The 16,918-nt window shown below is 38.8% G+C and overlaps 1 protein-coding gene and 1 long non-coding RNA gene across 3 annotated transcripts in view; one reads left to right on the top strand and one right to left on the bottom strand.

Annotated features, from left to right (window-relative positions):
• Positions 1-16,918, bottom strand: part of tspan4a (tetraspanin 4a) — a 203,068-nt gene that overhangs the window by 44,181 nt on the left and 141,969 nt on the right. For both annotated transcript variants that reach the window (XM_042490493.2, XM_042490485.2), the window contains one exon: positions 13,443-13,517. In XM_042490493.2, coding sequence (XP_042346427.1) covers positions 13,443-13,517 — 75 coding nt within the window. The remainder of the gene's footprint in view (positions 1-13,442; positions 13,518-16,918) is intronic.
• The window catches only part of LOC148190344 (uncharacterized), a 78,813-nt gene that overhangs the window by 16,470 nt on the left and 45,425 nt on the right, over positions 1-16,918 (top strand). The window contains exon 2 of the long non-coding RNA XR_015778709.1: positions 9,469-9,605. This is a non-coding gene — a long non-coding RNA (uncharacterized LOC148190344). The remainder of the gene's footprint in view (positions 1-9,468; positions 9,606-16,918) is intronic.

Raw genomic sequence — 16,918 nt, 5'->3', positions numbered from 1 at the left:
TAGTAACTTCAACCATGTAGAGAGTGAGAACACAAATGGTCCTGGCAGGATAAGGCACACTGCAGGTACACTCTGAACGAAATGACTAGTTTTGTTAAGGTCACTTGTTGGCTTTTTTGCCCATTTTTGTGACAGAAGAGACTGAGTAAGAGAGCAGTCCTAATGCAGGTTTGAAACCACATGAACTATGAACAATGTTTCATGTCAGAGAAGTGGCATTCATAAGGTCCATTTATAAGGTAGAACATTTTCAATATTTTCCCAATAAAATACCTGAGCACAAGGTGAGTTTCCATTACAGATTTGCTCAAAACTTAAGCGATATTTTCAAAATGTCGATAAAACACTTTAACAAGATAACTGCGTTTTCATTGAGTGATGTTATGTGACTTATCTGACGATGGATGTTCAAAACATTAGCAGGTATATTTCTATCGCAGCCACCACACTAGCTGCCATTATTTCCAACCGAAGGAGACATAGACGTGTTATGCAAGGGATAATAAAGGCAAGCCCTTTACACGTGGAAGTGGCCACGTATTAAGGATTTCTGGGAGGTGATAGGCCACGATTTCACAGAGGGATTGTAGATTCAAAACTTCCGGATGATCCACATAACTTTTAAGGAGTTGTGTGATGCAATAACACCTCTTGTAGCACCTACTGCATCATGCCAAAGGGAGCTGATTCCTACCAACAAGCACACAGCCATAGCATCATGTGATCTATAAAAGCCAAAAAAGTGTTTCCATTGCAATTTTGTGAAATGTGGCTTTTTCGAGTTGCCTAAGATACCACCTCATGCGAGTGTAAAACTATTTTGTCATAAATTTTTTTTTTTTATTTACATGTTTCCATTAGGCATATTTGATATTCGCAATTTCGGGTTTTACAATTACAGGCTTAACGGAAACCCGCCTACTGCCCTTTGACTTCAGGTCTGATTTTGAAATTCTGATATTTTTTAAGGTCTTAAATGTTTTTTTACCCTCATAACCCCTGTAAAAAAAAAACAACAACCCCAAAACCCTTCGTTAACTTCTGTCAACATCTGGCTTTTTTGTAAATAATGGGAAAAGTAACAACCAGTATTGACCTCTCAATAGCTCCAGCTTCAATCAGCTTTGAACGGCAGTGACGGAAAAAATTATACCCAGAGGACACGCTAATTTTAGCTTTTCACCTTGACTGGAGAAATGCAATTGCAGGCTGCCACACCATGCTCTCTGTCTCTGTCTAAGCAGTGCTCAAACATTGTTCAAAATTATGAGAGGCACCAAGTTTGGGGGAGAGAAAAGATATGAGGGAAGCAACCACTGTGACATTTATTTTCAGTGGCCTCCATGCTGCTCTCTACTGTTTAATGTCCAGTTTTCTGGTCTGTTTACTATTTAGATAACAACAAAACAATCTCCCTCTATCTCTCTGTTTCTTCCTCTCTACCTCTCTCTTTTCCATATAACAGCAAAGATTAACATAACAAATGAAAAAATAACATTAACTAGCTAGTTTTTCACCTTCAGTATATGCAACTTACCTCAATGTGCTTTGAAAGATTTGTGGAGGAGTTTTTAAAAGTGGAGATCACAGTATTTTTCAAGAGGCACAGCGCCACTTCATCATGTAAATAATTTCTTTTTAAGATTTTGGCATAAAAAATGCCGCCAGATGTGGTCAGGGATTGTTGCTGGAGGCTGCCTCTTGTTCTTGGTTTTGCTCCATCATCACCACATCATAGTCAATAACAGGTGGGGCTTTTCTCTTTCCAGGCAGCTGGCAGCTTCTGCAGTGGAGAGGCTTTGTGTGCAGTCCTCCCCCTTCACTCATTCCTCTTATTTAGAGCAGACTCGTTGTAACGATGGTTCAAATGGCGAATAAAGTGAGGACAAAGTAGATAAAGTAAATCGCAGAAGTGCAAATTAACCCTTGGATGTAAAGCCCTTTTAATCAACTGTGTTGTGTACATGCTTGATAAATGAAGTTGATTTGATTACTCAAAAATGTTTAAGGTTTTCCAGGTTTACACATCACTTAGGTATACACCATAAATGGCTTCATGGTTTTTAAATTAAAACGAGTAAAAGAGACATGAAAAACAATATTGTAAAAGAGACATGCAAAGTACCTTGAATAGATTATAAATGTGACAGCTTTCAACTACAAACTAACTTATTTTCCCTTCACTCCTCAAGCTGAGTGTTAAATGCACCTTTCACACCTGTTCTCTGATGACTTTAGTAAAGTAGACGAAGCAAGTCGAGGTGAAGTCAGCACAGCCGAAAGGTGAATGACAAAAAGCAGAAAAGAGCTGCGGCGAACATCACAGCCTGATGACACAAAGCAGTTTAAGAGTAGCTGAGGGCAGACTTTTTCTTTCAATTTGAACCCATCAATGTCAAAATGAAACCTTTCTGCTACAGGGCCTTTGCTGCAATCAGTGTTTGAACTCGGAGATCCCAGTGGATGCAGAACTCTGCTGCGTGTCACTGTTAGTGTCAAACCAGCACTGGATTTAAATCTTAAATCAACATGAATCTGTTTGATTGATGTCTCCTCAGCTGCTCACACAGCACGCTGTGAACCGCGTGTGCACCTATGTCTGAGCACCCATTAGCAAATATTGATATATGGTTTCATTCAACAGTGGATGGGTAAAACTATTACAAATTATACAGAGGACACTGTTTATACATCTGTTGCATTGTAAAAGATCCTGGTGTAATAAGGACAAATCAGTGCACACAAACACACAGCCTTTAAGTCATTGATCTGCATTTGAATCATTTATATAGCTAACAGACTCCAGGTCCTATCAATATTGTTGCATAACAGCTTTATATGCACCTCAGGGGTGACTTATCAGGGAGCTAAAGCAAGAAAGGCCAATAATTTATATAACTTGTATTGTGCCCATTGAGTGTATGCATTTTGGATTGGCTGGTCTTATTCCACTGTTCACTCGGAGACCTTCTAACATCACTGCAGGCTGTTTGATGAGTAAATGAATCTAAAGCCCCTTTTTCACTGTACAAAAGATCATTAATACCCACTAATATATGTCTTTTATGTTTAATGGGAAAGGTTAAGATTGACATTCACTGACAGGTATTTATTGGCTTTAGCTCTGATCGGCTTCGACTTGCAGTGATTGAAATACGACACTCGGGTGGACGCGCTAATTTTAGCCTCTTTGCTGTTTCCATGCATTGACCAGATGCCACAACATACCGCTGGTCTCCGTCCAAGCGATGCTCAAAGATCGTTCAAAGAAATTAGTCTGTACTAAGTTTCAGAGAAAGACAGAATAATTAAGAGCTTAAAAAGAGAAAGAAAAAAGATCTACTGTAATACACAAACACACACACACACACACCTATTTGCCATCCACTTGTCATAATAGTTTTATATTTATTTATTATATTCTTTTACCTTAGTGTATATTTCTGTTTTTCTTTAAATTGCTCTGTACAAATGGAGAGCAACTTAAAATAATCAAAATCTTTGTATATGTGTACACATACTTTATCAGTGAACCTGATTCAGCTGCTTCCCTCACACACATAATTTAAGCTTTGTACATGGAAAAAAAATCACTAATTTAATCAATGGGCAAAATGTGGCTGCAAAGTGAAAGTTAATTAGTCATTCATATTACAGATAATATTTCACATATTAATACAGTCAGCTCTGACCTAGAATTCAAATTATTAAAGGAATATATTTCAAAAATGAAATTTCCTCATCAGGATGCTGTTGAAACAAGTTTATATGTAATCTAGACATCTAATAGACTCTCACATCATAACCAGTTTAGTCAGGTTTAATTTCAAGTCTTTTGACCTGGCATTAATCCTTTCTGAATATATTGCATAATTATTGTGGAGGATTCAGTTTCTGTTTGTAACGCTTGCTTCTAAACTGCATTTAAAGTCCTTTAGTGAAGGAAGGTGCAGACAGGGCGGGCACAGGTGACTTTGAAGAGACGATGATAGAGTACAATAGAGTAGAAGTCTACCATTACTATTTTTGGCCACCTTACATAAATCAATAGACACATATCATTGTAAATCTCATATTTTTACTCCAGATGACTCAAGGAGAGAAGGAAGGCAAAGAAAGGGCACACAGAGTGTTGTGATGACAGCTTGAAGAAGTGCATTAAACATTTATCATTTTAAGTCTCTGATCATGACAGCCTTACCTCCCCTGTTACATTACTTAGATAATATGGGATTTTTGTGTAAAAGTGCTTTAAAATGGTCAGTATAACTGCTATGTTTCAAAAAAATTTCCCTATGGAGGGTTGGGTGGCAGAATATTGAAATCTATCTTAATAGGAGATTACAGCCCTACATTTCTTAGTTCATTGTTAGAGTCCAGAGCTTTGAATCCAATCACTCCACTGAGTTCGCTAACAATGGCAAGTGAGAAAAGATAGACAGATTTGATTTAATTATGATTCAGAGGGCAACGATTCGATAATAAAACAGTTTTCAATGCATCATAATGCATCTCAATGAATTAAAAAAAAGGGTTTCTGTACCTGATTGATTTTTCTCAGTGGATGACTGCTACATTTAAAACATAGCGTACTGTGTTGTGGTTCATAATTAGATGAGACAGCAGGACACAGGGTGTTTGAGGTGAAACAAACTGAGCGTATTCGCCACAGAGCTGGTTTAAGTTGTTTGATACTGCCATATGTGTTGGTCAGCTGGTTTGGTTTGTTTAGATCACTGCTGATTGTTGCTCAGCTCCGTTAACATTAGTCTCTGGGTGATGCAGAGAAAGTTTTCCCAGCATACTTTGCGTGCACTGTATATTTTGCTACACTTAAGAATGGTGGGAACCAAAAATAGATGTCAAACTTTACATGAGCTGTATCTGAACATAGTGACTGCACTGTAAGATTGCATTGAACTGATTGAAAAAATACTTCATGTTCGTCTTTCAAATCCAATTTTTTAAAACTTTTAATAGAAACAAGTTTGCATCTGCTGCCTTTTGTGAAGATGAATTAAAAGTTACATCTAGTGAAGGGTTGGGCGATATGGCTTTAAAATATTATGAAAGAATTATTTAAAATATTTAAAATATTATGATATTGTGATATAGAAGCTATATCACAATACATAATATATATTGCAATATTTTAAATGTCCTTTAAACTAATCTTACCTACTTAAATAAAGAAATATCAAATGAACTGTAGTGAAAATCAAGTTGAATAAAGTGGCTACTGTCAAATATTAAAGTTGAGTACACTACTGTAATAAAAACATTATAAAATACAGTTGTAAAGTAGTTAAAAAAGTACCTTGAAAATGACATTAAAAAAATAGAAGGGGACCAATAGTGCATTTATTTTGAAGGACCTGGCTCGTCTCAGGCTGATAGCATTGACGTTCTTGCTGTGGACTTGAAGCCTCCTCTCAACAGTCGGATGTTAGTGTTGGCCGTTAGCAGACAGTTAAACAGATACTGTGACGCCCTTAACCGTGAGGATTCATTCACTGCGGGCAACAAACTAACAGCTCTCCACCTCATATATTAATAATATTTGCAAGTTGCACTGGTGCTCCGTGGTCGCAAAATGTGACGAAATAGTTGCGATCAAAGTTCTGCAGATACAAAAACAAAGCCTCACATGCTCTCATCACAGCTACTATCACTCATTAACTGCACTGTGAGGTGGAAACAGACTAACAGCTCTCCAGTTTACATATATTAATAGTATTTGCAAATCGCAGTAGTGCTCTGTGGTTGCAAAATGTGACTAAATAGTCTCATAGTCCAGAGCTCTCCAAAAGCCCTGCTCTTTGTGTGTGTCTGTGAGACGCAGAGAACCACAGAGCCTAAACGCTGGTGGCTTATAAAAAATGACGTAACAGTTTATACCTGATGTTCAAGATAAAGTAATTTTATATGCCAGCTGTGGAACACGCAGAGATACATCGGGTATATTTGATGTATGGCCCGCCCCTGCTCTCGCGTGTCTGTGCTGTAAACTGCCAGGATGCAGTTGAGTTCCACCTCTTTCGCTCAGTTAACCCCAAATCTTAAATAAACATTTGGATAATAAATTATTGACGTCTGTGAACTGATGGGAATTGTTCACATCTGTATCCTGATGCGTTTAAAAATCGATTGTTTCCTCCACCCCTAGTGGACTTAAAATGGCCCCAGATTCAGGTTGGTAGTGATTGGTTAGGGAAAATTGAATTCCCCTTCCCTACGGAAATCAGAATGGACGCAGTATCATTGTGAAAACTGAGTGTAGCAGGCAACTTACTTCAGCTACTACTGCCAGTAATTGAAAAACAGATTAATACAAATGATGATTGTTATGTAAGATGAATATTGTTGATGATTCCCTAATAACAAAAGATTGCTGGTGGTGTGCTGTTGTTATTGCTCTGTTTATGTTCGTCTGGTGGGGTGATTTTCCCTTGAGGTGATCATAAAGCCAAGCGGACAAGATTGTAAACCCTCACGGTTGTGTTATAAAACAGCCATACATCAATTTTCAATATCACGCCGCTGAGTCAGACTCATTTTTATTCACTCTGACACTTTGAAACACAGTGGCTCTACTGAAGTTAACCTCGTAGGACCTTTCATCATCCTTAGGAACCAACAAAGTGAAACAAACGGTGACCGTTTCAGGTATGTTGTAGATCTGTGAGCTTTTTGAAGTAACTTCCAGCTGCGTCAAAGAGCTTTTTATCAGGTCTAAAGCAGGTGTAATAAACTGGACCACTGAGCGTGACCATCCCTGAAGCCCGGGATGGACTTCATCAACATGCACCTACTGCTGCACTCTGTTTAAGTTATAGCATCTGGAAGGCTTTTGCACACTGGAGGAATGGCACTAGATTGTGCTCCAACTGCAGGACTGCTTCCAGGATGTTACCATGGTGACAGAGGAGGGAAAGAGCAGCAGGTCCTGACAATAAGAGATAAACTAGAGCTCGAAACCACAGGACACTGTAGAAGATAAAAATAATGGTAACACTAACAAGACTCTCCTAAAATGTGGGTCCAAAAATACTTGTGTGGTGGAAAGAAGTATTTGATGTTTTTATTCATCTATTACATTTATATCTGTCATAATGATTTCCGTTTTAAATCAAAGATCAATTGAAAGGAGCTTCAAAAGCTAGGTCCGTGGCAGTGTTTCCCACAGAATTGGAATCTATCAAATCAAATAGGTGAATCAGGAAAACAGCTGCTGCTCCAGCTGTGCTCACTGAGAATGATAACAAATAATTGATGATCCAATGATTGGTCATTGAGAATTTAATTGAACATCTGATACTGATTAATTAGTAGGCTATGTGCTGCTCTCAAAGTATATGCAATATGTTGCTGTGGACTTTTGGTATTGTTTGAGATTAGCAGAGTTGTTTTTTTATACAGTATGAGAGTGTGGTGCAATCAATAACCAAACGGCATATACAGTATATTCCAACCTAACGAACGGTTCAGCTTCATATACACAATATCAATATGTTGCAGCAGAAACACTTAAAAAAAAACGCCACAGCATAGGTTACCGTTAGCCTGCAGCTACACTATTTAAGACAGAGATGATAGAGCATGAAAATTGTCCTGCTTTCCTTAAGTCACTGCTGTGGTAACATTTTGCCTTCACCATGAGATGTGTAAACAACAAACCCATCATTGACAGAAAAACTACATTTTGTAGATTATGCTAGTGAAGAATCTGGTGGCTTTTCTGAGGTGGTGAAACTTGAAATGTTGTCGTTAAATATCCCTCTGCCGTCTGCATGCATCAGATTTGGACGTTCAGTGCAACTTGTTAATTTACACTCATTACATGCATCATCTCTTTTTTCAAAATAAATATCTGTTTTTACAGGAACTCTACAGTTTGTGCTTAATAAATGCATACAGTCTCTTTTCAAAATGATCTTAGAACAAGTTAATTTTTTTTAGATGTATTTATTATTAGAAAAAAAAATCATGATTTGGCGTAAAATTAATATGCCTGTTACAAATACACCATAGCCACATGTAACATATTATAACATATGTTTTGAGTTTTCTTTAAAGTGCATTTGTTGCATCATAGTACCATTCTGATATTGAAGGGTGTTACTGGAGTCAGACAGAGGTCTTGTGGAGTTGTCAATAACACAAAACCTGGTTTTGATCAGATAAAGTTACACCTGAGCCAGAACTTTAGATAATAGCACTGAAGCTTTTAAATATTAAAAGCAGCTAATGTGCTTTTATGCTGGAGGGAGCAAGGTGACATGATTTATGAGGTGGATGCATCATTAATAAGATACAAAGACTACATTTTCATTACCATTAAAAGACTGTCAAACACTACAGTATTTCTTTTCACTACTCTCACACGCTTGAGGAAACCATGCACCTCTTGTTCAGGCATCATTCCACTTTTGTGTTTGTTTCCTCGCTGAACTAACGAGGTGAAAGCTGCACACAACAGCAGTAGAGCAACAGAGAGTGAATCCACTAAGAGGAGGTTTTGTGCCCAATCCTGATCTCCTGAACATCACAGGAGAGGCATTTCCTGTATTCTTTAACGAGGTACACTGTTGAGATGAGAACGTCCTATTTTTTTAGTTTTTGTTCTCAAATCGATCTCATTGATGCTGCTATGGGTGCTCAAAACAAGACTTAAATTGAAAGTATTGTACTATTCACCTATCCTTAATCAGTTTGTTTGTATGAGTTGCAGAGACGTTTTTTTTTCTTTTAAGAATAATGACAACAAAAACGTTTTTTTCAACCAGATGAAACTGGTGACAATCTTCTTTTCTTAAAGCACACAAAAAGTCGTAGGAAAGGATAATAAAAGAAGAATGTGCAAGGCATTTAATTTCAATATCCTTCTCAGAGTTTGCATCTCTATCCTGTCTCCTAACCTATCTGTAGGGATGCACTTTATTTATAGGCCCACATCAATATCAGCTGATATTTGACTTGTTGGCTGCCATCAGCTTATCAGATAAATAAGATAAATTAAATAAGATGGCATCAACTGAAGGCAGTGGTTGTGTTGCATCAGTCTTGTGCCAACTAAAAATCAGGGCTTGAAACTAACATCCTCCCGTCATCCTGATTAAAATAGAAAACGTGTCTGGGACAAACAGTGATCTTCCCAGTGGTGTTATGGATGAAAAGACGCAGTAAACTCACGATCTGCACGTCAGAGGATGGGCCCTAATAACCACAACAACAAAAAGCCAAATGACTGGCCAAACTATTATTTTAAACATCAGTATTAGCCCAGAAACTCACAATTGTGCATACCTACCACTCAATTATAACTGTAATCTTTTCCAAACCTTAACCAAATGGTTTAAGTTTGCTGAATATAACTATAGAGACAGTTGTTTAAACATTAATATGAGTAGTTTTGGGAGTTGATCAGGGCAAGGTACAATTTGAGCCTGTTTCTGACCTGTGTTTCAGCTTCTTTGGACGCTGTTTGACATGCAGGGAAAAATGAGGAGCGACCACAACTTGACCAGCTGCTCCTGACGCGTCCTGGATGTTTAGATGTCAGGCTCTCACGCTGTCAAAATGCAGCCAGGAGTCGATTCCCTGAGGTCAGTGCCTTTTTTCTCACTCAATCATTGTGCAAATAGTGGAGGGATCAAAAGTTTTGCAACTAATTTTTACAAATGGACTTTTAAGCTCTTTTTGGGGACCTCTGTGTCTACATCATTGTGAACTTGACCTCTGTTAGCAAACAAACTTTAACCTTTCCCAGAGCTTTCAAAAAAATCTTCATTGATAAATGTCAACGGTCAGAACAGTCTGTAGGGGCAGACGGGCTGTTTTATTTACCATTTTAACTGTAGCCTACAGTTTGAGAACTCAGGTTGTGGTTTGATCATTGGACTGCACAGCACATTGCTCATGAGCTTTGGCTTTAGATTGCGGACATTTCTTAATTATACAGGGAGCTGGAAATCAACAGCAACATTTCTTAAACTGAGTGTCGAGTGCAAGTTTCTGAAGAGTGACTCATGTTATTCAGCAAATGTAATAAACTGTAACTTAGATTAAATCCTTTTACTTTGGTCTACAACTTGCCTGCTATCAGACAGAAGTGTTAACTCATTACAGTCCATTTCCATCTGAATGAATCAACTCAAACTCGGCTGAATGGGCGGATTTAAAGGTCTGGACCCAGGCAAGCCCACAATACCACTTGTATTATGAAGCCACACACATTACTTTAATGGAAACACAATACAGCAGCAATTTTTCAAGTTTAGTTAATGTACAAAAGGTCAAAAAGTCCTTTCTTTGCACCAAAAAAAGTGTCTCATGCTGTGAAATATGTGTTGTTCTACAGTACAGGGTCTGTTAAACAAAGTCCCCTGTTAAAAACATATCAATGGCAGTGCTGATAATGGCCTGCGATTCTTTACTGTGAGTGATTTCCCTCGCTGCAGCAGCTCTGCAGAACATCCACACACCATCACTAACTTTTTACTGCGTTCTGTCGCTAATCGCCTCCTGGGTGGATGAAACTGAATAATTCAGAGGCTGAATAATGGGGTGCACTGAACATCAGGGAACACAGATAGTAAGAGTGAGGTGAGGCGTGACAAAAAGACAACATTCATTAGCAGAGCAGTACTGATTGGCTGAAAGCCTAGAAGAACGTGCCAGTCCAGAAATACTCATTGGATTACACCGCCAAAGACAAACTGAGATGGAAATGCAACACATTAGGCAATTATATAATCATGCCAGAATTAGAATAACAAAGAGAAAAAGCCCTTACATGGAACATGCAGGTCCGAGGTCGATGGTCACAAATGTAGTATAGACAGAAAGTGGGGGAAACATCAAAGTAGGTTGTTATTCACCAAAATGTACAAAGGCATTAGAGTCAGGGTTGGCCTTGGCTCAAGTCTACAGGGATAACATTCTCTGCCCCAACACATGAATAATGTATTGCATGTGGTTAGAAATTGCCAATGATTTATGATAGGGCTTCATGTTTCAAATCCACTATTGCATTAGGTGCCTTTAGAGGGCATCCAATATAACGAACACAGGATTAAATTACAGTACATGCTGATTTTTAGTTAATTTTATTATTACATCTGATATCCAAATACTCACATTCTGCATCGAGATGAAAAAATGTCTAAAATCAAGTCAGCCAAATTGTCAAGTTCTCATGCCATTTGGTGCTGATTAGATAAGTCATCAATTAGTCATTCAAAAGAAAAATAATTGGCAACAGTTTTTACAATTGATCATGAAGTGAATTTTTATGCAAAAATGCTCCGATATTCTCAAGATCCACAAACTGTGGGGATTTGCTCAATTTATTCAAATTAACGCAAGTTAAATTATACTAAATATCTCTGGCATTTGGGATGTGGGTCGAATAAAACAAGCGGTTTAAAGAGATCACCTTGTGCTCAAGGACAATGGTTCTTACCCCCAAATTTATACACAATTTAGGGATTTTCCTTCAGGGACTTCCATCTGAAAACATTTTGGCTGTTTGAAAAAGACCCGAATTCTATAGTTGTCAACTACTGTGATACACAACCATTAAAGGGGTGAAACCTATAATTAGAAAAGTCTGTTCAGCTGCCTGTACAAGGCTGTAATATTGTGCCATTATGCCGCCTTGCCGTTGTATGTAGGTATGTATGTATGGTTTGATCACAAAACGGTGGGACATTGTTGTTTTCCCTCTGAGCTGACAAGTGAGGTAGAAACAGCACCAAAATGGTGTCTGTATATACAGAATAGGATCATAGGCAGGGAGGGTTTGATGTTTTGATAGCATGTTATGTGTGGGACCTATCCTGGGAGATAAAAAAAGCCTCTTACAGCAGTTAGTGGAAGAAAAGCAGCCATAAATGTCCACAAATTGGGAAAACAATGAAGTGCGGGAGCTCCTTACACTCTGAGCAGAGGACCAGATCATGTTATTGTTCAGAAAGCACTGCTGATGTGAATGTTATATGTCACACTTGAGGTCAACACGGTTGTGTTAAATGTCATGCCTCTCTTGCTTCTGTGATGCCAGCATGCTTTCTAAAATCACACACTGGAGCAGCATGATGCCACTGCCGTTTGATTTTGTGTAAAAATCCGAGGGAGGCATACAGAAGAGACTTTGTAGCGGCTCTACAGTGTGATCTCTGGACGGTTATCAATGCAAGTGTTGGCCGCCACCACCACCGAACAATTATTCAGTTACTTAAAAAATACAAACAGCTTCATCTACATTGAAACAATCAGTAGTTGCAGCTTTAATTGCTACAGCAAATTTTAAACAGTAATTTAATTTTTAATTGATAAGGGTCCACCATGAAATTATAAAAAGCAGTCGTTTGTTTTCTGCTACTGCTGTAGCTGTTGTTAGTGTTTTCCAATTTAAATGAATGAGTAATTTCATTAAAACACGACAATACATGCTTGGGACTTGTGATTCTTTTATTGCAATAAGTTCAAACTCTCTTGTTTGTTGAGAACTGATTATATTTGAAGTTGTTTTTGTGAATAGTCAGAGCAGTCCCCTGACTGTGGCAGCAGCAGCAGCTCTGCATCACAATTCAACATATCATTTTCAAAGGTTTTTAAGAAGGCACTTGGACCATATTTCAAAACTTTTGAGTCATTTATAGCATCAACTTCTTCCAGGAGTATAATTCCCTCCAGTGTCCAACTAATGCGCATTATCAAGATGATGTTTGCTAGTCTGTTTTTTATAGATGTTTATGGACAGAATAGCTGTCACTGCTTACAGACGGGTCTTTGGGGATTAATATTTGCAATCCCATGTAACAATAATATGTTGTACCTATTGTTATATTTAACAACAAATCCAAAATCCAGCCCCCAAACCCTTAATTAAGATTAAGATGGATGAAATTTAACATTCCCTTTCAATGCATTATTAAAACCTCAGCTGAAAATGTGAAGGGATTACAAATTCATGTGAGGAGGGGGATAGCTCATCAGCTTCTTGTCTCTTGCCCAGCTTGTTTATTTACAGGGGAAATCATCCAAAATGGATGAGCTGAGATAAATTGAGATTTATTAACAAGGAAAGGAAATTGTGGACGGTGTATTTTTTTCCCCTCCGATCGTAGCCTAGAGATATCTCTGCAAAGATGTGTATGCATGAACCGTTACAGAAAAAAAAAACTTGAGGCAGTTTTTTAAACCGTAGTTTATGCAGAATGTCAGCTGACATGCGTTTTTTTTCTGATCCAAAAAACAACACCGCTTGAATGAGCTTCAAAACAACCTCGCTGCTGAGACGCATCATTTTGCTTCTATCTGAAGCATCAGCAATCTGCATGACATATGGAGGGCTTTGCCACAAGCCAGTTATTATCTTGTTCAAGTGGAGAAAATCACAGGATATAACATGCTGGGAGCAATTTTAGGTGTCTTACCTCGTCTTGGTAGATGAAGAAAAGCATGATGGACAGAATCTCTAGGAAGAAGATGAGCAGGAGGAGGATGAAGAACTGTGGAGACACAAAGGGAAGAAAGCAGAGTTATTTAACACGATCTATCAGCGAGGAGGAAATGACAACAAGGGAGATAATAAGCATCTGTCTGTGAAGAATGAGCAAAGTATAAATGGAAAAGAAGGGCAGCAGACACCCGAGTGTGAGTGGGAATGAAAGGAAAAAGTAATAAAAGAAAGAATGAAATGGCCATAGAGTGTCAAGGAGAAGGAGTTGGCGAAGTAAGGACGATCGAAGAGCAGTAGATCGTTCAGCCTCAATATTTCTCACTGACAGGTCAAGAGAGCAGGGAGAGAGGAGGAGGTGGGACAATCATAGCAAGTAGGGCAGACCAGGAGAAGTGATATACAGTTTTCCTCTATCCACTTCTGAATTTGTTAAAGGAGTCTCATTTTATTCCTCACCAGTCCCCACCCAGCCCTCCTCTGCAGGATGAGCTTGCTTGATGGGTGATGCATCTTCCTCCTGTGGGTCCGTGTGAGTGCTTAAAACAGTTACGAGCTCAATCATCAACCACTCTGCCAGGGACATGTCTCCCACACATGGGAGCGACTGTCTGAGCCAGAGAGGGGGTAAATAATATGAGAAACAATGGCATAATGTTCCAGAGGGCCACAAAAAGATTTAGATGAAATGGCTTTAGATTATCTACAGATATGTCTGGAGACAACAGCATCCACACATCAGTGCGGTGCTGCAGGGTCGTGGCTCTAGGAAAGGTCGTTCAGTTGGTTGGTAGCCCACCGCTTTGGTCAGGACTGTAATAGCAACTTCCTAATGAGACATATTTTAAGTGGATGCTTAATATAAATAGAAGTCAAAAAGTGACAATGCAGCGTTCAGAGTAAGTTTATTATGCCAAAAACTCACGGAAACATTGCGTGGAATAGCTCGCCTTCTACCTTCTCTTCCCCTCTTTTTCGCTGCATTTACACAGGCAGGAGTATCACGCCTTTAGGCCACCTCGCTGTTCTGTATACAACGTTCAATCACAGAAAAGGGGTGGCGCAGTGGCCTTGCCTCTGAGCGGGGAATGAAGGTTGTAACTAGGGCTGGGTGATAACGATATCAGTCGTGAAATAACTTTTCCTTGATTGAAATATGAGACATATAGTCGATAAAACGCCTTCCAGCCGTGTTTTGACAGACAACACGAACAGCCAGCGATAATAAGAAAAGCGCCGCAGTGAGCCAAATGCAGCGAACGACACTTACTCTAGAACATCTGAGCGTTTGACAACCAAAGCGTTGAAACAGCCAAATTTGCAGAGGTGGAAAGTAACTTTTTTTGACTTTTACAGACTACTTTGTGTTAGTTTCAGGTTAAATCAGACTTTGGATGAATTATTTAGAAACAGCAGGGCACGTTGCTTCGTCATTATTACCAGGGGCAGATGTAATGTTTTGGGGGCCTGGGGCCACACGCACATTACTTTATTTTCACCCTTTCTCTAACTGGGAATTTTGGCAAGCTGTTGGCAGCTATAGGAGAAGTAGGCCTACTCAAAAGTTTTAAATTCCTGAGTAAAAGTCAGGAGAGGTTGGCCTTTTATCAGCACAATGTGTTTAAATTTGTCTGAAGTTTGTTTAAGATGAAGCTTTTCATTTTCATATAATGCTGGAAGGTTTAATAAATAATAATAAATGAGATGATTATTACACTCCAAAACACAATGGTCACATGAAACTGTGTATGTGAACTATGAGGGCAAAAAACAAACCACAAAAAAAGAAGCATAAAGCAAAATAATTGTTCTTTAATCGTAATTGATGTAAAATGTTAAGTTTTTTTTTTAAAAAGTTTTTAAATTTTAGTAACTGGACCTCTTTGAATTTTAGTAGAATAGGTCCTCCAGTTAGTGATGTCTGTTCTACAGTATATTTGTCATGTTCAATGTCTGACAGAAAATAAATATTTAAACCAAAATTAACCTTATATTATCTTAACATCTCACTTAGGAGTAAAAGGGAACCTTTAAGCTTGACAGAAATAGTGATTTGATGTATATCATGATATATATCTATATTGACTGATATGAAAAAAAAATATCGTGATAAGACTTTATTCCATACCGCCCAGCCCTAGTTGTAACTGCACCGAAACCTGGAAGACGTGACCATGGGCTGCACGAGTGTCACCTTTTGAGGACAAGTTTATGTGTGCCACCCACCACGGGAGATTTAAATAGCAGCTGTCTGCATAGCAGCTAATACAAAGAAGAAGAACAGTGGCCATAAATGTCTGCAAACTGGGAAAACAGTTAGGTTAGGGAGCTCCTTACCCTCCGAGCAGAGGACCCAATCAGCTGCCATGCAACAAAGGCGGTTAATGGTTGTGATTGATGTGTTTAGCGCGATGCCCATCATGTCTCCTTTTATTGTGGGATGCTGCGATGCAGTGTATAATCACACACTGCAATGAAATAATAGGTGATCTCAGCGTAAAAGCGGCTACTTTCTCTTTCTCTCAAACACACACAAATTTGGGAAAGCACTGCAGTGCCACTTGCATGGATATAGTAAGAGAATTGAATACAGTATTGGACGCGGGGCCCCTTTCATTCCTACGAGAGTTGCATTGTTGCACATAAAGCCAAAATGGTGAAACTGTCTAACTTTTGGTTTGGCATTGTGCTAGCTTCAGTGCAGCTCTGGTAGATTTTAGAATTGTTATTGGATCAAATAGATCGAATCATGACAGGGAAATGAGTCGTATGAGTTGTAGCGCTCAAAAAAGCTAGTTATAGTTTGAGCCCATTGTTGCCCATTTTGGCAAATTTGAAACCTTAAAAGTAGCTGAATTTGCTGTTAGCAGTTCATGTTTGCAGTGTGTTCATGGATGTACAGACAAATGCCACTGGATTTCTTTGACACTGAAGGGAAAATTATGATTCTCAGCCAAGTTGTTGAGTTATAAGGAGCGTCTTTTTTCCAAGCAGATTTAGGAGCTGACAATGTGAGATGATATCTCCAGAAAGTGGGGAAGGTGAGTAAGTCGCACTGGCTTTAATATGTGTGTATCGTGCCTGTGTGTTAAGATTTGACGGAGTTATGATATGTTAGAATTTACTTCAAAGCACCGCTGTCCATCAGAGTTGCAAGCATGGGTGTAGACTCTTGTGTTTTTTTTTTTTAGCGTGAGGCACAGAAAGCATGAAACCATCTCAGAGGTTTCAAAAACAGATTTTAAAAGTAGAGATATTTTTCAGAGACATCATGGTTACACGTCCTCTGTGTATTCCAGCTTGACAGTGGATGTGAGTGTTACTAGTTCACATGAAATGGCATCGAACAGGGCTGTCAGTTGCCCCACGAGGTCTTTCTGGCAGCACCTGCATGAATGAATCACATGGCAACACTGGAAGGTGAGAGACCGACTAGGTAAGAGGATATAGCCC

This window comes from Plectropomus leopardus, chromosome 1 (assembly GCF_026936395.1).
Source record: "Plectropomus leopardus strain MGB_pleo_1.0 chromosome 1, ASM2693639v1, whole genome shotgun sequence".
Taxonomy (NCBI): domain Eukaryota; kingdom Metazoa; phylum Chordata; class Actinopteri; order Perciformes; family Serranidae; genus Plectropomus; species Plectropomus leopardus.
This window is presented reverse-complemented; position numbering and strand designations above follow the sequence as displayed.